A 25529-nucleotide genomic window follows, 5' to 3' on the forward strand; every position below is an offset into this window, starting at 1 on the left:
CTTTTCACACTTTCATGCTAGTGACGTTGTTATTTGTGCATCATCGTTGGAATATGTGAACCGTGAAAACACTTGCCAGATAAATCAGGTTCATTAGAGAAGAAAGTGGAGAGAAATTGTGAATCTGATAGGCCTGTCCCACGTGTGATTTTTTAGGCAACTACAGGCCACATTTGTTGCCACATGTGGCCAAGTTTGTTGCCACATGTTCGCCGGGAGTCGTCTCCTCAGTTGTGCAAAAAGTCGTAGCGTCTTTCTGGTCGCAACACGTTGAAATGTTTTCGGCGACAGTAGGTTTGACGCCAATGAAAGTAGCGTGACTTCTCCTGACGTAGTTTGACGCCAGGATGACGTAGGTTGTCGCCAGTTTTTCGGCGACCTGCTACAACTATGACAGTCGCCAGCAGTTGCCTAAAAAAATCGCCAAGTGGGGCAGGCCCTTTAGTGTAAGTGTTAGAAAGAAAACAAAATCCAGAGACTGAGATTTACACATAGAGACAAAGAACTGCAGATGCTGGTTTACACAAAAGGACACAAAATGCAGTAGTAACAGCGGGTCAGGCAGCATCTCTGGAGAACATGGATGGGTGACATTTCGGGTCGAGACCCTTCTTTAAACATGCGAGTCTGAAGAAGGGTTTTGACCCAAAACTTCACCTATCCATGTTCTCCAGGTATAGACACAAAATGCTGGAGTAACTCAGCGGGACACGCAGCATCTCTGGAGAGAAGGAATGGATGTTTCGGGTCGAGACCCTTCTTCAGACTCAAATCTGAAGAATGGATAGGTGATGTTTTGTGTTGAGACCCTTCTTCAGACTGAAGTTCATGACCCAAAACATCACCAATCCATTATCTGCAGACTCCTCCAGAGATGCTACTGCCTGACCTGCTGATTAACTCCAGCACGTTGTGTCATAATGACATTTACATTGGAGGGCTGTTGATGAATCCTTTTGTGGGATTAATATAGGGAAGCTCACCAGATGACTTGTACATACCTCCCTGACAGAAATAGTTTACCTTAAAATAACTATCAGGAAGGGGCAGTGCCCAACAGCTTTGGTGTTGTGTGGAGTTTAGTGTAGTTTAGCTTAGTGAAGTTTATTGTCACATGTACCGAGCAAGGAACAGTGTGTGACTGGTGGGTTTTCCTCTGGTTTCTCCCCACAAGCCAAACACATATGAGCAGGTAGGTTAAACGGCCACTGTAAGTTGTCCCTTGTACGTGCGTGCAGTGCGAGTGGTATTTTGAAGAATATTTGACGTTGGGGAGAATAAAATATACCTGTGTTTGATCGTCAGTGGGCCAAGGGGCTTGTTCTTGTGCTCTATGACTTATCATTGATATTCCAAGCTGCTGAGTAACGCAAGCTGCAATCCCACGCAAGGCTTGTTCGAAAAGGCAATGTAAAGCCATTGGGCTTTCTCATCGTGCATTTAACGACATCGGCCTTGATATTGGACCTAAATGCTCCTGTTTTAGTTTTGCACGTAAATTTCACGGCTGTAGAGTTGCCTCACAACCGTTACAGAGCCTGAGACCCGGGTTCTATCCTAACTACGGGTGCTGTCTGTACATTGTTTGTACGTTCTCCCCGTGAACTGCGTGGGGTTTCCCCGAGATCTTCGGTTTCCTCCCACACTCCAAAGATGCACAGGTTTGTAGGTAAATTGGCTTGGTAAATTTAACAAAATTGTGTTAATGTGTGGGGATCACTGGTCGGCGTGGACCCGGTGGGTCTTAAGAAGGGGTCTCGACCCGAAACTTCACCCATTCCTTCTCTCCAGAGAAGCTGCCTGTCCCCCTGAGTTACTCCAGCACTTTGAGTCTATCTTCGGTGTAAACCAGCATCTGCAATTCCTTCCTACACAACTCTACTGTTGCACCGCCGTTCCACCCCTTCTCGGGGAGTAGTGTCATGTTGACAGTTCACATTGGCTCGGGTGCCTCGTTAACCAAGTCTGCGATCGTCACTTCGCTCTCCGCTGCCCGGCTTCACCATTTATGAAATGTTTAAGGACACATCAGTACATTCAAGGCCCTATAAAGATGCAGACTGCCGCTCGCTTCCCAATGAAGCCACGGAACTTCCCAATGTATCCTCCGTCCAAGGACACATCGTCACATTTGTCTTTCTACGGCTGCAGATTGAAATTCTTCGGTTTTGTGATCCATTGTAATTATTTCATAACCGTGACCCATTATAATTTTACTGACCTAACTAAGACGCCAACTTGTTCTCATGCATGTTTGTCAATTATCAACCATGTGACCATTCTATCCGGTATATGGACACTACACATCGCTTGACCCATGGACAATCTGTCCAAATACTGGAGCGTATTTAGCCAAGTACACGAGCACCCAGCCTGCTGTTGTCATTGTCGACAAATGCAAGAACATACCACATAATAACTAGTCCTTCTAACTTTGTTTCTTTCTCAACCACATACATACAAAAAGTCCTGTCAAACTAGAAATAAATCACCCATACAATTTTCGAGTGACCTTTCTCTTGAAATCGCAGCCTTATCTTTTTGACAAATTTCTCCCCCGCCTGCAAAGATATGTTACAATTGTTACTTGAACACGAGAAATGTACTGTGGTTCTGTCCGCTACATGATGAAGGAGCTCATTGGCAGCGAGTCATCAGTCTGTCCACGTCACATAAAAGTGGATTTTGCGTAGATTTCCTACATTTGGCAATATTGTCAGAGGATACTGGTTGAGACAGTCCATACAGTCCCCAATAACTGCAGTGAAATGACTTAATGCTACAAGCGATGTTTGGTTATGTCTCGTACAATCAATACAGGTAGTCTAGCCACTTCCACCAACTCCTGGTGTGACCTCTGAATACCTGCTCCAGTTCATTTGGCACAGGGCATTGCTTAATGTCCACTTTCACGAGTCTTGCAATTACTCTCCACCCCACCAAAAAATACACAAAGAAAAGCCAAAGTGATGGTGGCCCTTGAGCCCGTTGGGGAAGGTTGTGACTCTTGTGCTGCTCCATGCAGTTTGGCCAGTGACAACAGACACACACGTTCACTGAAGCATGACCTTGACATTAGTAACCATCCATGCTTGTGGTTAGCATACTGAAGGGGTAGACTAAATGGCACAGTACAAATGTTTCTGTCGTTCAAGCTGCCGAGCCTTGTGCTTTCCAATTCTCTGCGGTTGGTCCCTTTTCCCAAGGCTACGTTGGCATGTGTGTTACCTCAGCCTGGTCTGTGATACCTCACACCACCGAGTCTTTGATCTCAGGCCCGATTCTCACTCGCGGCTGCAGGCAGTGTGTCGATATCTCCACGTACAGGTTTTTTTGGTTGGTTTGGTTGTTTGGGGTCTGGGTGTAGCCAGGGTCCTTGGCACCAACTGTGTTTACCAGCACTGGTGTGCTGCAGATGTGTTTGTCATTCAGGCTCTGATAACCTTTGTGGTGGTCAGAGGCCGCCACCTGCACCGGGTTTCCGTTTAACGGGAGGCTTTCGTGTTGGGTCTCGATCATCCTGGGCTTCTTCTGCGGCACGTTGGAACACTCGCCATCCTTGATCAGCGACTTCATCCTGTCCTTGTTACGGTACAAGAAGACCAGAGAGGCGATGGCGACGGTCAGCGCAAAGACCACGCTCACGGTCACAAACTCCGTCCAGTAGCTCTTGCCGTTGGTGTGTTGGGAAAAGCGGCTCTCGCTGCTGAGTGGGTTGATCACGATCCCGTTGTCCTGCAGCCCGGAGCCTCGGCCCAAAACCGCAATGGACTTCCTCGACGTGCGCAAGGTGGTGGTTTCGGCCGAGAGATCCCAGCTCACGCAGTAGTTGGCGACCAGCAGCCTGAAGTCTTGTTCGGTGGCCCAGCACTCGAATACTCCCAGTGGCTCCGCAGTGGCGATAATCCCGCCGTCCGGCAGCACCAGCGAGGCCGTGTCGGCCGCTACTCCGTTGTGGACCCAACTCCTCACGGCAAAGTTCGACTGCACACTGCACGGCAACACCTTAAACTTGTTGGCTGGCACGGTGACCATCACACAGGCAATGGGTCCTGTCAGCAAGAGACACGGAATTAAAGATACATCATCACGCTCTTGCCACCAGCGTAGGCGCAGAGGGGCTTATAAACAGTTCAATATTCTCTCCATTTAATGCACCTCAAAAGTGCCAACTGTGAGGTCTATTTGTTTGCAACACAGCCATGAAATGCCCCTTAAATTATTAAATCGTCACCTCAACATTAACGGTTAACGTATGATGAGCATTTGAAGGCACTGGGCCTCGACTCGCTGGAGTTTAGAAGGATGGGGGGGGGGGGGGGGGGGGGGGGGGGGATCTCATTGAAACATACCGAATGGTGAAAGACCTGGATAGAGTGGATGTGGAGATGTTCCCACTAGTGGGAGAGTCTAGGACCAGAGGGCACAGAATAAAAGGACAGACCTTTAGAAAGGAGATGAGGAGGAATTTCTGTAGCCAGAGGGTGGTGAATCTGGGGAATGGGTCAATTTCAATACCCAAGTGAATGGATATTTTTAAAGTGGAGGTTGATAGGCATTTGATTAGTAAGGGTGTCAAAGGTTATGGGTAGAAGGCAGGAGAATGGGGTTGTGATAGATCAGCCATGATGGAACGGTAACTAGATTGGATGGGCTGAATGGCCTAATTCCCCTCCTATGTAGTCTTATGGTCCTATTGGTAACGGGGAAATGATGACTGCAGATCTTGAGATCTTGGAGCAACTCAGTGGGTCAAGCAGCATCTGAGCAGGGAATGAATAGGCAATGTTTCAGGTTGGGAAACCGCTTCAGAGATTCATCAATAATTTGGTACCTAGCATTAAACCCACTGACGTGTGGTTCAGTACAAAGAATATTCTAAACTGTGTCTTCAAACCCTATTTACTTCATTCCCATGAGACCTTTCTGGCAGAGATCTGATGTGGGCATGAACATGGAATTTACACTTTTCACCGCTCGATATAGAATAAGTAAAGAAAAGGCTCTATAACTCAAAGCAATGCTGATCTTACAACAAATCTTTTTTGCTGGATATGTACAGTTGCACAAAAATAAAATAGTGTACTTGAAGATGAAAACAACAAATTGCCTTTATTTCACACATTACTAAATGAATACTTTATGAATGAATGAATGAATGAATGAATGAATGAATGAATGAATGAATGAATGAATGAAAGAATGAATGAACACTTTGTCACATGTGACAAGTCACGGTGATATTCTTTGTTTTGCGTACACAAGGTATGCAAAGAGTGGCCACATAAAGGGCTCTGACAGAGTCACAAAGTATGCACGAGTATAGCTGTGGGCGGTACGCCTTTTGCCACCCAGTGTACATGGACAATGGCAGAGAGTCATTTCAAGATGGTCATTGCACCTCACAGAAGCATTACTAGGCAATAAATGACCTCTGCACGAGACCAAAAGCTAAGACAAATTAGTGGAAGGAAAAGAGGGGCAGAGGAATTCTTCAATCAGGGGCTAAAGAGCTGAAACTATATCAATGACTGATGAAGAAAAAGTCAAAGAAAGGTGTAAAGAGAGGTCCATGTTGGAGCAGCAGGGAGATCCTGGAGTATTATAGTGTGGAAGTTTAGTTTAGAGTTACATCGTGGAAACGGGTCCTTTGGCCCAGCGAATCCACGCCGACCAGTGATCACCTGTTCTATCCTACACACTGGGGACAAACTCCAGAGGCCAATTAATCTACAAACCTGCAAGTCTTTGGATCGGGTGAGGAAACCGGAGCACCCGGAGAAAACCCACGCAGGTCACGAGAACGTGCAAACTCCGTACAGACAGCACCCGTAGTCAGGATCGAACCCAGGTCTCTGGCGCCCTAAAGCAGCAACTCTACCGCAGCGCCACTTTGCTGCTCAGTGGTGGGCTGGAGCAATGACACGGAGGGATTTGAGGATGAGGATATTAACATTCATCGACTAGTGGACCAGAAGATGTCACAGAAGCACAATCAGGAAGGGTGGAGCCCACAATGGCCCATTGTTGATGGGGAAGGAAGGTGTGATGACAAAAGGGATACAGTAGTAGTGGAACTGGTAGGATGACTCGTGGGCGGTGGGAGGGGGGGGGAGAGGAGAGAGGGGAGAATGCAGGAATTACTTGAAATGAAACAAAATCAATGTTCATACCGCTGGGGTGCCAACTCATCATTGTGCTGAGCATGCAGTCGTTAAAACAGTTGCAAGACGACATGACCAAACATAAATAACCATCAGATCAACACAAAACGCCGGAGTAACTCAGCGGGACGTTTTGGGTCAAGACCCTTCTTCAGACTGCTGACCCTTCTTCTGGTCTGAAGAAGGGTCTCGACCCGAAATGTCACCCATTCCTTCTCTCTAGAGATGCTGCCGGTCCCGCTGAGTTACTTCAGCATTCTCTTCAGTTTAAACCAGCATCTGCAGTTCCTTCCAACAGACCATCCGGAGCTGAAGTGGGAGGAGAACTTACGGTGTGGCCGTCTGGTCCTGGGGCCCAGTGAATCAGACAGCTGTCGGCAGTGTTGGCCTGGCCTCCCGTTCTCAATGTCCTGTTTCCAAAGCCTATGAACAAAACATTCTGCGTAAGAACGACATTAGGGATGGGGCAGAGACTTAGACTAGGCTTTAGAGATACAGTGCAGAATTAGGCCCTTTGGCCCACAGAGTCCGCACCAACCAGCGATCCCCGCACACTGACACTATCCTACACACGCTAGCATATCATTTACAATGTTATCGAAACCAATTAACTCACAAACCCACACGTCTTTGGAGTGTGGGAGGAAACCAGAGCACCCGGAGAGAACCCACGTGGTCACGGGGTGAACGTACAAACCCCATATAAACAGCGCCCGTAGTCAGTATTGCACCCGGGTCTCTGGCGCTGTGAGGCAGCAACTCTACCGCTGCGCCACCATGCCGTTCAGAAGCATACAGGAGCAAGAACGTGGAGGGTTTTGAACATGAGGAAGGGGAATTTAGCTTTCATTGACAGCAGGACTGGAAGTACAATCAAAGGACGTTTGAGTTTGAGACGTCAGAGATCAGTGTGGAGTGACTATGCATTGAACAATGACAAACAGGTTTTAAGAAATAGCTTAAAGAAGGAGCAACTTAACCATTTAACCCACTTACATCAGTGCATGGATAAACAGCTGCCTGCGTTTGGCCCACATCCCTCTAAACTTTTCCTATCCATGTACCTGTCCAAATGTCTTTTAAATGTTGTGATAGTGCCTGCCTCGACTACCTCCTCTGGCAGCTCGTTCCATACACCTACCACCCTCTGAGTGAAAGAGTTATTCTTCAAGATGCCCTTTGAGTGATTCAATATTTCTAATTAGAAACATAGAAAATAGGTGCAGGAGTCGGCCATTCGGCCCTTCGAGCCATTCAATATGATCATGGCTGATCATCCAAAATCAGTACCCCGTTCTGGCTTTTTCTCCATATCTCGTAATTCCATTAGGCCTAAGAGCCAAATCTAACTCTCTCTTGAAAACATCCAGTGAATTGGCCTCCACTGCCTTCAGTGGCAGAGTTATGTCTTAGCTATCCAACACCGCACCATCAATGGGCTCTTTACACAAGCATAGAATGAGGTCAGTTTGAGATTAATTGCACCAGCAGAAAGTATATACAGAACAGATGGAGTCTGCAGGTTTCCGGAGGTCAGAAAATCCAATTGTGTAGGAAGATCAGCTGCCGCAGTTATTCTGAGTCCAGAGTCATGGGATATCTTCAGCTCCTCAAGACGTTTCTCAAAGTAATGCATACCTTTTCTCTGGTACCCTTCATCAGACTGCTGTTAATTAATTAGGCAGCAATTAATCTCTAACTGACCTCATTTTGCGCTTGTTTAAATAGTTTATTGATGGCCATCTGAAGGGTCTCGACCCGAAACATCATCTACTCTTTTTCTACAGAGATGCTGCCTGACCCGCTGAGTTACTCCAGCATTTTGTGTCTTTTTTTGGTGTAAACCAGCATCTGCAGTTCCTTCCTACACTTAAAGTAACTTTATTTGGACTGAGTACAGAAAATAAGAATTTAGAATTTTCCAAATTGGTTTTGAAATTGAAATATGTTTTAGATTCCGATTTTACCGATCCATTTTCCACTGTTTGGCATCCACCAGCATATTCCACCTTGTTTTCCAGTCAATATCATGACCAACGGTGGTGAATCTGTGGAATTCTTGGCCACAGACAGCTGTGGAGGCCAAGTCAATGGATATTTTTTCGGAAGCGCTTGATAGATTCTTGCTTAGTACAGATGTCAGGGGTTATGGAGAGAAGGCAGGAGAATAGGGTTTGTAGGGAGAGATAAATCAGCCATGATTGAATGGTGGAGTAGACTTGATGGGCCGAATGGCCTCATTCTACTCATAGAACTTCTGAACTCCTTGTCGCTGAACCCCACTAATCCAGGCATTCATTGCACAATGCAGTCAATCTGTGTTAAACATATACAGTCATAAATTTCAGACATTAGGAAATGTGGAGAGTCCAGAGTACAGTATCATGTTACAATGATAGACTTGATGGGCCGAATGGCCTAATTCTGCGCCAATATCTTATGACCTTCTCAACGTCCATCTGAACGTCAGAGATTGGGATGGTTTGTGGTGGAGCTACTTACGGGTCTATGGGCAGTCCCCGTATGTCTCTGCATTTGTTCCTGTCCCAGGCACAGTGAGGGTCCCGGGCCAGAATACACTCCCCACAGCTGTGGTAGACGCTGCAATTGGAGACAGACAGCTGCACCACTCCAGAGTACGAACTCGCATATAACATGCCCTGTGGAGTGACAATAACATGCAGTCATAGAGTGATACAGCACGGAAACCAGCCCTTCGGCCCATCTTGCCCACACCGCCCATCGACACTAGTTCCACTTGCCTGCGTTTGGCCCATATCCCTCTGAACCCGTCCTATCCATGTACCTGTCCAAATGTTACTTAAAAGTTGCCTCAACTACCTCAGCTGGCAGCTCGTTCTATACACCTAACACCCTTTCCATGAAAAAGTTACCCCTCGGGTTACTATTAAATCTATCCATGCTCACCTTAAACCTCTGTCCTCTGGTTCTCGATTCCCCTACTCTGGGCAGGAGACCCTCGGCTTGCATCCCAAACAAAGACTAGGGAACCGAGCTCATGATCATTCATAATATCGTAGAGTGATAGCAGAGAGAATAGAGAATTATGCGAGGAAACCGGTAAAAACCCACGCAGGTCACGGGGAGAATGGGCAAACTCCGCACAGACAGCACCCGTAGTCAGGGTCGAACCCGGGTCTCTGGCGCTGTGAGGCAGCAACTCTACCGCTGCGCCACACTCCCCACTGCTCATCCCCACTCCTGTTTATTAAGCCACGGCTCCTGGTGGAAGAGCTTTGTAAAGGGTTGGACGGGCTAGATGCAGGAAGATTGTTCCCGATGTTGGGGAAGTCCAGAACAAGGGGTCACAGTTTAAGGATAAGGGGGAAATCTTTTAGGACCGAGATGAGAAAAACATTTTTTTTCACACACAGAGAGTGGTGAATCTGTGGAATTCTCTGCCACAGAAGGTAGTTGAGGCCAGTTCATTGGCTATATTTAGGAGGGAGTTAGATGTGGCCCTTGTGGCTAAAGGGATCAGGGGGTATGGAGAGAAGGCAGGTACAGGATACTGAGTTGGATGATCAGCCATGATCATATTGAATGGCGGTGCAGGCTCGAAGGGCCGAATGGCCTACTCCTGCACCTATTTTCTATGTTTCTATGTAATTTTACCGTGATTGTTAGTGGGGGGAGAACGTTGAGATCAAGTAGCTTTTCACAGAACGGGCAGTGTCGCGGCATTCATTACTATGTTGCCCGAGATGCAACATCGTTTAATTATTCTCCTCGTGGAAATCAAAGAGACATCTTTAATAAAACCTCTACCTGTTTTGAATCCAGAATCAGGTTCTGCACTGGCTGTGGTTCGGCAAACAAAGTAATCTCCTCTATAATGTGCACCTTATCATTCACGTTTATAGCTTTGTGCAATATCCCAGTATCTGTCAAAGTAAACAAGAAATAATATCACCGTAAATATTTTAAGTGCAAAACTATAAAGAAGATCCAGAGGCAATATTTTCACCCGATTTAAATATATTTCATCTTAATTCTATGCAATGGGCACTTGTTATTAAGATGTCACGTGCCGGTGTGCATTTGACAACATCTGCGGACATAACTCCCACGAGCGATCTTAAAAAGCCATCTTGAAACATTAAATTATTTTCACCTGTTCAGCATTTTTAACCACGTGACAAATTATTGAATTACTAGCCTTGAAAGGCAGGATTTTATTAAAAGTCGTCATTTAGTCCATAATTTGTGCAGACAGTGGTCTAAGGGACTGCTCTCTTCTGTAAAGAGAATGAGGCATTAATATTTTTCACTTGGTTTCAGCATCCAGCGTTTAACATGGGGTGAAGTCCGTAGTATGATTATGGATGAAAACAAATCAGATATTTTTTTTGTTTATTTTAGATTGGATTAGAGATACAGCGTTGAAACAGGCCCCTTCACCCACCGAGTCCGCGCCGACCAGCGATCGCCCGTTCCCTAGTCCCTCACACACTCTAATCACACTAGGGGCAATTTACAGAGGCCAATTAACCTACAAACCCGCACGTCCCGAAGGAAACCCACAAGGTCACGGGGAGAACGTACAAACTCCGTCTGGACAGCACCTGTAGTCAGGATCAAACTCGGGTCTCTGGCGCTGTGAGGCAGCAACTCTACCGCTGAGCCACACAAAGTGTCGCTTTGTGCATCTGCTAGTTATTTTGTGCTCATTTGAACAGAGACTTTGTGATGAAACGTAACAAAGGAAGTGCTTATCACCCATGGGGATTAAACCAGCGTTTCTGATACCATTCCCTCCACTCCTTTTCACAGCAACTTAGGGCGGCATGGTGGTGTGGCGTTTGAGTTGCTGCTTTACAGTGCCAGGGACCCAGGTTCGATTCTGACTACAGGTGCTGCCTGTCCCGCTGAGTTACTCCAGCACTCGTGTCCTTTAGTGTAACTGGTGTTTGATGGGGGTCGGCACTGACCCGACGGTCAGCGGGACAGGCAGCATCCCTGGAGAGAAGGAATGGGCGAGGTTTCGGTTCGAGACCCTTCTTCAGACTGTGAGTCAGGGACAGAGAGAGAGACACACACACCGAGATATGGAAGGGTGAGGCATGAAAACGAGAAATTAAAGGGGATGCAGTTGAAGGAAAATGTAGACTGGATCATTGCTAGCAGAAGGGAAGGTGACAACGAGGTGTACAGTCAGTAATATTTAATCAGGAGGACAGTGAAACAAGTCGGGGAACTTGGGTGGGGGAGGGACGGAGAGAGAGGGAAAGCAAGGGTCACTTGAAGTTAGAGAAATCAAAATTCATACCGCTGGGGTGTAAGCTGCCCAAGCGAAATACATGATAGCTGTGTTCTGTCTGATTGCTAATGAGCCATAGCCAGAATCTTATTACTGAGCAAATATTGCATTTAAAGTGGAACGTCAGCCAAAGGCAAAGTGGAATCAATGTGAACTGCAGGCGGGGGATTGAGCTCAGCGCTTTCACACAAGTTCTCTTGAGTCCAGCTGCTCCACAGACAATGTTAGACACAATCAGCAGTGACCAAGAGCCATTCTGTGCTTCCAGCTACCAACACTACTCAGGTACTATCTCCCACATTCCAAAAACAAATAAGTTTGTAGGTCCGAAGAAGGGTCCCGACCCGAAACGTCACCCATTCCTTCTCTACAGAGATGCTGCCTGTCCCGCTGAGTTACTCCAACATTTTGTGTCTATTTTCGATGTAAACCTGCCTCTGCAGTTCCTTCTTACACAGATTTGCAGGCTTCTGTAAAATGTCTATAGTTCCCAGTGTGTGTAGGACAGTGCTTGTGCATGGGCCTAATTTTACTCCTATCACTTATGACTTTATGACACGGTGGGCTGAAGGGCCTGTTTCCGCGCTGTATTTCTAAAGTTTAATGTGAAGTAATCTCTGGTCTGAGTGTCCTTCCCAATATCCCTATTGGTGACTAATCTACACGGATGTCTCCTGAGCTTTCAGCAAGCACCAGGGTGTAAACATCGTTATCATGTCTGCTTTATCGACCCTGTGCCAGAATTAAATGATCTCTCACTGATTACCTCTGAAAAGAAATCACTTGGTTTTCACTTTTCCAATAGGGCATGAGATGATTCAGCCTTTAGTAATGCTTCATGCCTCTGAGCACATGCAGAGTTGTAATGGCACATCTAATGTTATGCCCCTGTCCCACTTAGGAAACCTGAACGGAGACCTCTGGAGACTTTGTGCCCCACCCAAGGTTTCCGTGCGGTTCCCGGAGGTTGCAGGTGGTTGCCGGAGGTTGCAGGTAGTGGAAGCAGGTAGGGAGACTGACAAAAACCTCCGGGAACCGCACGGAAACCTTGGATGGGGCGCAAAGTCTCCAGAGGTCTCCGTTCAGGTTTCCTAAGTGGGACAGGGGCATTATCAAGTGTTCTCTGCTCCCAAAACAGAAGGATGAAGCAATGCATAACAGCGATCGCCTCATAAAGAACACAAAACAGTACAGGCCCTACGGCCCACAAATTCCATCCACATTAAACTAATCTCCCGAATGATCCATATTCCTCCATTCCCTGCGTATCTAAAAGCCTCTTAAACGCCACTATTGTATGCTCTTCGGCCCACCGAGTCCGTGCCGACCAGCGATCACCCCGTACACTAGCACCATCCTACACACGAGGGACAAATTAGGATTTTCCAATTTTACTGAAGCCAATTAACCTACAAGCCTGCACACCTTTGGAGTGTGGGAGGAAACCAGAACACCTGGAGAAAACCCACGCGGTCACAGGGAGAAACTACAAATTCTATACAGACAGCACCCGTAGTCAGAATCAACTCCGGGTCTCTGGCGCTGTGAGGCAGCTACTCTACCGCTGCGCCACCGTGCTGTCCGTAATTTACATCTGAAGAAGAGTCTCGACCCAAACGTCACCTATTTCTTTTCTCCAGAGATGCTGTCTCACCTGCTGCTATTCCAGTTTTTTGTGTCTATCTTTCATTTACATCCAAGTCATTTACATATATTTCACAAACAATTAATTTTCACTTTTCTAATCGAGCATGAAATGATTCTCTAATAGTGTGTGTTGCTGATTATAATTGTTACATCCATTGTATTGCTAGTCTTCTGCTCCCAAGACAGGAAGCATAAAGCGATTTGCAACAGAATACCACAGTAAACAAGCCGTTATTTCTCCGAGTAACCCTTACATCCCCTCTTTCTCCGTCTCTCTCCCACCGAGCTAGTTTAATTGTCAGTATAACTCGTTATCACCTCCCCCGCGGTCAACAATGGACCATTGTGGGCTCCACCTTTCCTTGATCCTCATTGCTTTTTGCAAATCTTTCATTCACTTGATCTATATCAGCATCTAAATCTCTCCTTTCCCTTTCCCCTGACTCTCAGTCTGAAGAAGTGTCTTGACCTTAAAACGTCACCCATTCCTTCTCTCCAGAGCTGCTGCCTGACGCGCTGAGTTACTCCAGGAAAGGTGGAGTAAAGAATCTGTCCCACTTGGTGACATTTTCGGCGACTGCCGGCGTCATTGACTGATGTATCAGGGTCGCCGAAAGATTTTGAACATTTCACAATCCAGTGGCGACAAAAAAAAATTGTTGAGACACTTGAGGAAACGTTAATACGTCATCACGCTGCGACCTTTTCGGTGACCTGTTACGTCAGTCAATGATGCCGGCAGTCACCGAAAAAATCGCCAGGTGGGACAGGCCCTTAACAATGACAGCATTTGGTGTTTATCTTCGGTGTAAACCAGCGTCTCCAGTTCCTTCCTTCACATTTAATTTCAGGGTCATCTCTGTGAAACGACTGGAGTGTTAGTAGAGGTGCCGTCTGCATATCTGGCCATACCTGTGCCCACAAACAGAACGTCATACTGGCCCCGGATAGTCTGGACCCTGTCCACAGCCAACTCTGTGTATTTAACATGCTTCTTCATCAGCAAGGGATGACTCTTGATACTCTCTTCCATCAGAAAATGGTCCTTGGCAAAATTCAATACTTTGTCTGGCATTTGGAACGAAGAGGTTATGTTCATGGCTCTCGCCCTGTCCGTGATACACTGAGAGAGGGAGAGATAACAAAAGACATGCTTACATTAATTAATTAACATTTAATGCTAACATTTCTTTGATTAGTATGGTTGTCAGGGGTTATGGGGCGAAGGCAGGAGAATGGGGTTGAGAGGGAAAGATAGATCAGCCATCATTGAATGGCAGGGTAGACTTGATGGGACGAATGGCCTAATTCTGCTCTTATCACTTATGAACAGCACCCAAGCTCCGCTTGTGTTTGCGATCAGATATTACACGGTGCTGGTTTGTCCATTGCAGTCAGTAGACAACAGGAGTCCATGAGCCAACTCCACAGAGATTTCATACTCTGTGAATCTATCAATGGAACGTGACAGGAGGCTGCCAGTTACGGCACACACACTTCTACCTACACACCCTTCAAGCAACTAATGGACCCTTTAAATAAAGAACAGCCCATTCATCCAGCCATGAACCTGTCAAAACTTCCAGCGTGCCCTGTATGGGATTGTACGAGCTCGTGTCCTCGATCCCCTTGTGAAGGCGTGATTCATATCACAGGGGAATGGCGGAACTGTGTGTTTTTGGATCAGGAACATCCTCAGACATGTGGACATGGGTTTGGTCAGGAAGGGAAGATTGAAGACACAAAACACTGGACAGGCAGCATCTCTGGAGAGAAGGAATGGTTGAGGTGAACTCAAAGTACAGAAGTACACACAGTGGCGCCAATCTGGGAACCAAAGTTCAGTTTATAGTTTAGAGATACAGTGTGGAAACAAGCCCTTTGGCCCACCAAGTCTGTGCCAACCAGCGATCCCCACACACTAATACTATCCTATATACTAGGGACAATTTACACACACTCGGGACAATTTACAAATTTTACCAAGCCGATTAACCTACAAACCTGTACGTCTTTAGAGTTTGGGAGGAAACCGGAGCACCCAGAGAAAACCCACGCAGGTCAAGGGGAGAACGGACAAACTCCATACAGACAGCACCAGACAAGGTGGTTACAAAGTACAAGAACGTTTTCCACGCAGACATTAAGAAGCTGCAGAGATCCTCCGAGGATGGGGGTCTGAATGATACTTACTGCGCCAGGTCTTGGCTCTGGGGGGTTCTGGTTGTAAGGATACCACTGTTGTGTTTCTCTGTTCACCTCCATGTACCTCCCGGAGAAGGCTCTCACAACATCAGCCATGGAGAAAGCACAAACTGCGGACGATGCTGCTCCACCTTTATACCTGAGAGAAGATACATCAAATAAGCTCAATGCTCAAGCATGCGTTGCCATCTCCAGTTCCTACAACAATGTAGCTCTAAAGGTATTTACAAATTATTGCATTAAATAAAAACCCCTAATCAAGTCATAAGGTCATATAAGGAATAGGAGTAGAATTAGGCCATTCGGCCCATCAAGTCTACTCCGCCATTCAATCATGTCTGATCGATCATAGAAACATAGAAACATAGAAAATAGGTGCAGGAGTAGGCCATTCGGCCCTTCGAGCCTGCACCGCCATTCAATATGATCATGGCTGATCATCCAACTCAGCATCCTATACCTGCCTTCTCTCCATACCCCCTGATCCCTTTAGCCACAAGGGCCACATCTAACTCCCTCTTAAATATAGCCAATGAACTGGCCTCAACTACCTTCTGCGGGAGAGAATTCCAGAGATTCACCACTCTCTGTGTGAAAAAAGTTTTCCTCATCTCGGTCCTAAAAGATTTCCCCCTTATCCTTAAACTGTGACCCCTTGTTCTGGACTTCCCCAACATCGGGAACAATCTTCCTGCATCTAGCCTGTCCAACCCCTTAAGATCTCTCCCACCTAACCCCCATTCTCCTGCCTTCACCCCATAACCTCTGACACCCGCTCTAATCAAGAATCTATCTATCTCTGCCTTAAAAATATCCACTGACTTGGCCTCCACAACCTCTGTGGAAAAGAATTCCACAGATTCACCACCCTCTGACTAAATAAATTTCTCCTCATCCCCTTACTAAAAGAACGTCCTTTAATTCTGAGGCTGTGGCCTCTAGTCCTAGACTCTCCCACTGGTGGAAACATCCTCTCCACATCCACGCTATACAAGCCTTTCACTGCTCTGTATGTTTCAATGAGGCCCCCCCCTCATTCTTCTAAACTCCAGCGAGTACAGGCCCAGTGCCGACAAACACTCATCATAGGTTCACCTACTCACTCCTGGGATCATTCTTGCAAAACTTGTAAAAGTAAAAGACTTGTAAAAGTCACAATATTGAAGACAAATTGCAGCAAACCCATGGAAATTGAGGAAAAAAAGCCACTAGTATTGCAAGGTGCAAAGAACCTAAATTTTAATATTTAATTTCTGCCCTGCCCAGTTCCATCCTTAATGAAAGTTCAAAATAATATTTTGAGAATCAAGATTTTATTTAACATATCCTGTAGATTCATCCTATCCTGATCTAACTGGAGAGGCGACAGCTACTAATTTGTATTTCAGAAAAAAGCTAGTAATATTCACATACCACTGGGAACTAAAGACTCCATAAAAGGTTATGTTTTTCCAATATTCTTTTCCCGGAGACAGAACAAACATATCCTGAATGACATTAAATGGGAAGCCGTCATCTGGGAGAGAGCAGGAGAGCTGGGCTTTCAGGAACGTTGTCCACCTTTTCTGAAGAACTCGCTCCCCTCCAATGTCTCCCTACGGAAAGATATATCACGGATCATTGTCACAGTCAGACAGCACGTGCAAGAGATAACTCAGCTGCTTATAACGCTGTTGGTCTTCAAAACCCAGCTAGATAAACATTATTTATGTTAGTCCCTTTATCCTGTATCTTTACACTGTGGACGGCTCGATTGTAATCATGTGTAGTCTTTCCACTGACTGGTTAGCACGAAACAAAAGCTTTTCACTGAATCTCGGTACACGTGACAATAAACTACACTGAACTGAACCAAAGTAGACACAAAATGCTGGAATAGCTCAGCGGGCTCCCATTGGTCCTGGTCTTTTCTCGCCTCCAGCTCTTCACCTCCCCCCCCCCCCCCCCCCCCCACATCCCCCCCCCCCCCCCCCCCCACCTCCCATCCCCCACACCTCATACTTTCAGTCTGAACAGGGTTCCGATCCAAAACATCACCCATCCTTTTTCTCCAGAGATACTGCCTGGCCCACTGGGTTACTCCAGCATTTTATGTCCACGTCTGGTATAAACCAGCATCTGCAGTTTTTTTATTTCTACATGAAGTAGGCACAAGGAACAAGCAGATGCTGGCTTATAAAGAAAATACATAAAGTGCTGGAGTGACCCGGCAGAGTCTGAAGAAGTGTCCCGTCCTGAAACGTAGCCTATCCATGTTCTCCAGAGATGCTGCCTGTCCTGCTGAGTTACTCCAACACTTTGTGTTTTTTATTATAGCTACATAAAGATTTAGAAACACAATATCCACAGATATCTTGCAGTGGGAATACTTTCTATTCACTGTATCAGAATGCCTTAATATTTTGAAATATTGTTCAAATCACTTCCTTAACTTGCTACAAATCTAGTACAAGATTCTATAAAAAGTATTAAAGTTTTACAAACGTATCTATTTCTTATGCACAAAATCATCTACATCCTCTTTTCTTATCAAAGTGATTTTATTCTAAATTAAGAAGGCAGCACCTCCCAATAATCATTTTCACTAGGGGTGTCGGTAAGAAGGGTCTCGACCCGAAACGTCACCCATTCCTTCTCTCCAGAGGTGCTGCCTCTCCCGCTGAGTTACTCCAGCGTTTTGTCTCTTCCAACCATTTTCACTACATTTTTTGCAACCTAGTGTATTTTGCGCTTATGAGATAACGACAATATGAGTCTCTAATGAGATAATGACAATAAATTGAAATTGAATCCAATACTTGTGACAGCATTGTAGTCTCTGGGAGATCCAATCAGTTGGACGGTCAAAAGTTAATTTGTGTTTGCTATTCATTGTATAAAATTGTTTACTTGATCTGTAAATTCTCATCTTCCTTTCACTTTCACAATGCAATGCTTTTTAATGTTGCAAAAATATGAATCATGTTTTATATATAAAATGTATTAATTAGATTAGGGGCTACGGTGTCAGGTTTTCACATTTCAAAACAATTCGAATTTCTAATGTTGCAAAAATATTAATTAAATAAAAAAATAAAATGTATTAATTGGTTTAGAGCCAATGTCAGATTTTTCAAATTTCAAAACGTTTCACATTTTTAAAGTTGCAAAAATATTACTGAAGTTTAAAAATAAAATGTATTAATTAGATTAGATGGTGTGCTGTCAGATTTTCAAATTTCAAAATGTTTAGAATCTTGAATGTCACAAAAATATCACTGAAGTTTCAAAAGCAAAATGTATTAATTAGATTAGATGGTGTGCTGTCAGATTTTCAAATTTCAAAATGTTTAGGATTTTTTAACATTGTAAAACTGTTACTGAAGCTTAAGAATAAAATGTATGACTTAAATTGGGCTGTCAAGGCCTCGAACAGCTTCAGCAGATGATGCTAAAATAGACATCAATAGCCAGGAATGATCTGCACCTTTTTGTCACCTTCTGCTCCAGTATTTAATCATTCATTTTGGCTTCTGGTTTAATTGTCATCTCCACTTTATGATTTCTGATCGTTTCTCTGCCTTTGTCCATTTTGTGTGCTTCAGAACCACTGTTCCCCCTTAAACAATCCATCACTATCTCCACCCCCCTCCACTTCCCATTTATTTTCATTACAACCAGAAGGTGCAGTAAATGTTAGCACAGCTCAGGAAAAATCAATGGTGGCTGCTTAAGCAGTGGTACTTTGTCATGTGATGAGCTGCCTTTGATTATCACATCAATGTTTAATAGCTCAGCATACTTAAGGGTGAAATTTGGAAGACCGCTATTATCTCGTTCAATAATGCTGCTGAAAAATGACAAAGCCTTTAGAGGTATGGAACAGCGACTAATGGGACTGACAGAGTCTGAACGACAGATAAAGCTATGCTTCTTACTACCGACTGGGCGAAATAAGTGAACAACATAATTAAACGAGACAGCGCAAATTCACTGACTTTAATAACGATTTCACCGTGACTATTACTAGGTCACAGGGATTGGAAAGATAAAACTTGATAAACCAAATCAATTTGATCAAATCTTCATCTCCAATTACAGAATAATAGAGAATCTATTGATAACTTCTTTGCACCGTGCAAGCTATCCAAGGCCGTGTGACATGTACAGCATACCAACAACTTCAAAACGTCCAATGGCATTATATTAAACCTCATTATTTCACTATCCAGCTATTAAAGGCGTGTACCGCCACCTTTTTGACACTGATCTGAAGTGTATGGTGAATGTTCCCAGATGGAGATGTCCAACACTAGAGGGCATCGTTACTGTATAACAAAGAAATTGCAGAGAGCTGTGGATGCAGTCCAGACCATCACACAAAGCAACCTCCCTTCCATTGACTCCATCTACACCTCACGCTGCCTCGGCAAGGCCAGCAGCATAATCAAGACCCAGTCTCACCCCGACCACTCCTTCTTCTCCCCTCTCCCGTTGGGCAAGAGGTACAGAAGTGTGAAAACACACACCTCCAGATTCTGATCCCAGCTGTTATCAGCCAACTGAACCGTCCACTACCACTAGCGAGCGGTCCTGACCCCCCATCTTCCTCATTAGAGACTGTTGGACTATCACCGTCGATGCTCACTGCCCTTTTCACAGTTTACACGGACGATTAAACCTTCTTGCAGATTTTAAATAAGTGCCCTGAATAGCCCACTGTGCAATCTGCTACTGTTTGTAATTAGACACAGTTTCATCAGAAAGTAGACCTTTCAGCACACTATTCCTGCACCATTTCTCACCTCCTACGGCAAATCCACTCTCGATTCTCTCTCCATGCTCTTTAACAACCTGCTCAATCTTTCCTTTCCCCCATTTGTGGAAACCTAATTCATTGTTGCAACAGCTAAATTGTAACAAGTCTATTCCTATCCTAATAATGGAACATTTTCTTGAATGACTTCCTCTGGTAATTGTTTTTGTAGAAGAGTTACTGTCTTTTTATTGTTGGTCTGGCAGCGACAATTTCCCAATGATATCATTAGTTCTTCGTTTGATTTTTATGAGGTACTGATGAATTTAAAATAAAACACGCTGGGCAGTGGTAGAGTTGCTGCCTTACAGCGCTTGCAGCACCAGAGACACAGGTTCCTTCCTGACTGGTTAACACTCAACAAAGCCTTTCACTGGTAAACAAAAATGCTGGAGAAACTCAGCGGGTGCAGCAGCATCTATGGAGCGAAGGAAATAGGCAACATTTCGGGCCGAAACCCTTCTTCAGACCCAAAGCCTTTCACTGTATCTCTGTACATGTGACAATAAACTAAACTAACGTCCTTTTATTCTGAGGCTGTGGCCTCTGGTGCTAGACTCTTCCACTAGTGGAGACATGCTCTCCACATCCACTGTATCCAGGCTTTTCACTGTTCGATGATACAAGTGTAACAGGGTTGGAATATCGTACAATGATTGCCTTGTGATACACAATCCTTAAGGCTTTAATTGGAGGAAGAAGTCATCAACTTTTATATTATATAAGGGCAGCACGGTGGCACAGTGGTAGAGTAGTTGCCTGGGTCCCGGGTTCAATCCTGACTACGGGTGCTGTCTAGACAGGGTTTATACGTTCTCTCCGTGACCTGTGTGGGTTTTCTCCAAGATCTTCGGTTTCTTCCCACACTCCAAAGACGTACAGGTTTGTAGGTTAGTTGGCTTGGTGTAAATATAAATTGTCCCTAGTGTGTGGAGGGTAGTGTTAATGTGCGGGGATCATTGGTCGGTGGGACGAAGGGCCTGTTTCTGCGCTGTATCTCTAAACTAAACTTGAACGATTCCAAGTTAACATCTCAGCTGGTTTCACTTCCCATTGTATCTGCTTGGTGCCTGGACTTTCATTAGTTGTAGGGGAGAGAACAGTGAGGGCATTTCTGTGCTATATGACGTTTTGATTTTTATTGACAACTTATTTTATATATTGTTCTCGAGTTCTCAGACTCCAACAGTGGATGTGAGCTCAAATCCTTTTCATTATTAGTTTAAACCCTTGATAGTTAGTCCATGTCCTGTGATGTCTGCTCCACCACATTGTCAGATCCAGATAAGTTCATAAGAGCAGAATTTGGCCATTCGGCCCATCAAGTCTACTCCGCCATTCAATCATGCCTGATCTATCTTTCCCTCTCAACCCCATTCTCCTCCTCTCCCCATACCAAGAAAGACCCCTCTCTTCTGACTGAACTTACGTCACAAATTCGGGCTATCCGTGAAACAATCGTATTCTCAAAAAAATCAAATTCTTTGCCAGTCTCACTGAAGAAGAAATAGATCTTCCCATCGTCTGTGCCGGGATTCTCCTGGATAAACTCCGAACCCACGAATGATGGATCTGTAAGTGGGGAATAAAATTAGCCGTTAGAAAAACCATTCAGTTCATGAATTAAGCACGGAACTGCAAACAAACTGCAAAAAGCAAACAATGTTGACATTTAATTAAAATTACAATTATTTTCACAGTTCACTTTGACGTTTAACATTTCTTAACTGAAGCACAAAGTCCATCATGAAGCTAATTGAGGTGAGCGTTAATGGTTTGTTTAACCATCGAACACTCGCTGTGTAGGAGTGCAAGGTTTATATTGCATTCTGTGGAGTTCAGCAACGTATTATCTTCTGCATCCTAAAAGGGTCATGTCTAATGTGTCTGTATTAAACCAGGGCTTTAGGTTAGTTTAATTTAGAGATACAGCGTGGAAACAGACCCTTTTGGCCCACTAGGTCTGCGACGACCAGTGGTCTCTGCACACTAACACTGTCCTACACACACTAGGGACAATTTACAATTCACAGTAGTCAATTAACCTGCAAACCTTCATGTCTTTGGAATGTGGAAGGAAACCGGAGCACATGAAGAATACCCAGGGGGGGAAAACGTACAAACTCCGTACAGACAGCACCCGTAGTCAGGTCCGAACCCGGGTCTCTGAGGCAGCAACTCCCATGTGGTTCTCAACTCCACCAACATTATAGATCTCTGCACATCCGAGCTTGGCTTGGTGATCCAGGGCAAGCAGAGATGTAAAGATGATTGATATGTTCTTGTAGTAATAATATAATCTAAGAGAAAGTATTTGCTGGTGTGGTCAGCAGGACCACTGCCCCATATTTCCATCTGTAAACGTGGGTCTAGTGGACTGTGAGACTGGGCGGCCACAACTATAGAGCACTGTTTACACTAATCCTTCCATCCTTCCTCAAAGGTGGGAGACCCTTCAAGGAATGCGTGACGTTTTGGGACGAGACATTTGTTGCATGGAACTTACCCTGAAGCCAATTGAGAGAATTCTCTGTCTTTAACGGTGGTTTATTCCCCAGACTTCTGGAAATAATTGGTTCATTGCCTTGAAAGTTGCTGACAGTTCCTGCATATAATTCCTCCTCTGGAAAAATAAAGACAAATTAATACCAAAAAATCATCATTTGCATTCTTTAATATTTAATTAATAATCTTGCCATTCCTGAATATCTCATGTTAAGGGCCTGACCTACATATGCGACGTCACCCCGTGACATGTCACCTGTATGGTGGTGAGTAGTCGCCCTAAGAGTCGTACCTTTTTCTGGTCACCGGTAGATCTTCAACATGTTGAACATTTTTGGTGACCTGCTGCAACTAAGACGGGTGCCGGCAAGTTGCCGAAAAATTCGCGTAAGTGGGACAGGCCCTTTACTCTTCCAATGTGTAAAACATTGAAACAAGGAACTGCGGATGCTGGTTTACACAAAAGGACGCAAAGTGCTGGAGTAAAGGGTCTGTCCCACGTGGCCTTCATTTGCGCGTAAATTACACGACATCATTTACGCGTCACGATGCACGATTCGCGCAACGTGACATGAACGTGATGTGCGCATGGTGTGCGATGACATAGGCAGTGACGTGCGGCTGCACGCAGCATCGCAGGATTTTGTGATGTACAAAATCTTCGTGCGCCATCTGCGTGACGCGCAAATGACGGCCAAGTGGGACAGGCCCTTAACTCAGCGGGTCAGGCAACATCCATGGAGAACATGGATAGGTGGCATTTCAAGTTGGGACTCTTCTCCTGACTTATTGTAGGGTGGATGGGGGGGGGGCGTTGGAGAAGCAATGTAGAAGAGGGGAGAGGCAGAACATGGTGTGACAGGTAATAGATGGACACAGGCAATGGTAACATGATGGTCTACCTACACTGCATCGAATCTCCATTAATTAGTTTAGTTTAGTTAGGTGATACAGTGCGGAAACAGGCCCTTTAGCCTACCGAGTCCGCACCGACCAACGATCACCCCCCATACTAACCCTATCCTACACACACTGGGGACAATTTACAATTACAATTATACCAAGCCAATTAACCTACAAACCTGCACGTCTTTGGAGTGTGGGAGGAAGCCGGAGATCTCGGAGAAAACCCACGCAGGTCACGGGGAGAACATGCAAACTCCGTACAGACAGCATCCACAGTCAGGATCAAACCCGGGTCTCTGGCGCTGTAAGGCAGCAACTCTACCGCTGCGCCACCGTGCCGCCTACAATTAGCAGGAGATTATCCCATGTTTCGTGATATTCTACATGATGAGCAGTGTGACACACATCGATGCTTTTATCAATTATTTTATTTAAGAAGGAACTGTAGATGCTGGAAAAATCGAAAGTAGACAAAAAAATGCTGGAGAAACTCAGCAGGTGAGGCAGCATCTATGGAGAAAAGGAGTAGGCAACATTTCGGGTCAGACCCTTCCTCAAACTGATGTTATTTTATTGTTATTTTGACCATGATGAATAATTTCAGCATTTCTTAGTTTCACCCCCACCCTCAAACTGCTCCTACTTGAGTGTAATAAAGTTTAACAGGGAGCTGTGGGAGCAGAACAGCCTGTCTGATGTTTCAACATTTGAACAGCAGAATTCTTCACTGGGGATAAAATGCCCATTGCTGTGGTTTCCAAATCCCATGCACATTGCAGGCAATTATAACAAGTTATAATGAACAATGACAACCCACTACTACTCACCAACCATAATTGCAGTTGACTTATAGGTGGAGTCAAAAGGACATCGGCCTTTTCCATCCTCCGTTAGAAGATTACCATGGGAACTTTTCACAAGAGAGAAGTCTGCAATTTGCTACAGGGAGAGGATAGTTTAGTTTTGAGATACAGCATGGAAACAGGCCCTTCAGCCCATCTAGTACAGGCCGACCAACAATCACACATACACTAGTTCTGTTATCGAAGTTGGGGGAGATTTTACAGAGAGCCAATTGACCTACAAACCCGGAGTGTGGGAGGAAACCGGAGCTCCTGGAGAAAAACCCGCGTGGTCGCAGGGAGGACGTACAAACTCTGTACAGACAGCATCCGAGGTCAGGATCGAACCTGGGTCTCTGGCGCTGTAGGGTAGCAACTCTACCGCAGAGCCACTAACTGGGATAACATAGAACAACTCCACCACTGTGCCACTGTGTCACCCTAACCTTCATTTCTGCTTTGACATAATATTTTGCCTTTGAATATCTAAAGGTATCAGAGTGAACACTTACAATGTAAGCACAGGTGGGGCTGAAGGCATACGTCCCACAAACATAGACATGAGTCCGGTTCAGCTGCAGCAGGATCTTCATGTAATTGAAGCAGTCGCTCTGCAAAGAGACAAACATCAAGTTTATTTGACTGATAGCCTGAGACATCGTTGAACAATTTATTTCTGCAGCAAGAATGCTCACCGATAGACTCTTCCCTTTAAAGTGACATTCCTTCCTCTTCTGCTCTGGAGCTTCCCAAACCACCTGCAGAGAGAAGGATAATGTGGTCAACCATCTCTCAACAACATCATAGACGGGATTTCACAGACGCTATGGAACATTTGCTGTAAATTTATAAACCTTGGCCTCTGCAGCTTCACCACCATTATTCTGCTGTTCAGACTGCAGTTAGCAGGCAACTGAACCATCCAATCACAACCAGAAAGCAGTCCTGAACTACTATCTTACTTAATGGCTATCTTTGAATGGACTTTACTGGCTTTACCTTGCATTAAACGTGACCCCCTTATCATGTATCTGTACACTGCGAATGGCTCGATTGTAATCATGTATTGTCTTTCCGCTGACTGGTTAGCAACAAAAACTCTTCACTGTACCTCGGTACACGTGACAATAAACTAAACTGAAACTGAAATGGAAACAGTCAGGAACAGGGAATCACAGCGTGTG

General features: G+C 45.1%; 1 protein-coding gene across 6 annotated transcripts in view; it reads right to left on the reverse strand.

Annotated features, from left to right (window-relative positions):
• Positions 1-1797: 1797 nt before the first annotated feature.
• sema4b (semaphorin 4B) overlaps positions 1798-25529 on the reverse strand; it is a 172004-nt gene continuing 148272 nt past the window's right edge. For all 6 annotated transcript variants that reach the window (XM_033050495.1, XM_033050494.1, XM_033050497.1 and 3 more), the window contains 12 exons: positions 25041-25103; positions 24858-24956; positions 24331-24442; positions 22599-22715; positions 21522-21664; positions 16711-16892; positions 15286-15436; positions 14005-14215; positions 9954-10069; positions 8667-8824; positions 6496-6587; positions 1798-4052 (listed from right to left, as the gene is read on the reverse strand). In XM_033050495.1, the coding sequence (XP_032906386.1) occupies positions 3250-4052; positions 6496-6587; positions 8667-8824; positions 9954-10069; positions 14005-14215; positions 15286-15436; positions 16711-16892; positions 21522-21664; positions 22599-22715; positions 24331-24442; positions 24858-24956; positions 25041-25103 (2247 nt within the window). In that variant the 3' untranslated portion in view covers positions 1798-3249. The remainder of the gene's footprint in view (positions 4053-6495; positions 6588-8666; positions 8825-9953; positions 10070-14004; positions 14216-15285; positions 15437-16710; positions 16893-21521; positions 21665-22598; positions 22716-24330; positions 24443-24857; positions 24957-25040; positions 25104-25529) is intronic.

This window comes from Amblyraja radiata, chromosome 34 (genome assembly GCF_010909765.2).
Source record: "Amblyraja radiata isolate CabotCenter1 chromosome 34, sAmbRad1.1.pri, whole genome shotgun sequence".
NCBI classification, from domain to species: domain Eukaryota; kingdom Metazoa; phylum Chordata; class Chondrichthyes; order Rajiformes; family Rajidae; genus Amblyraja; species Amblyraja radiata.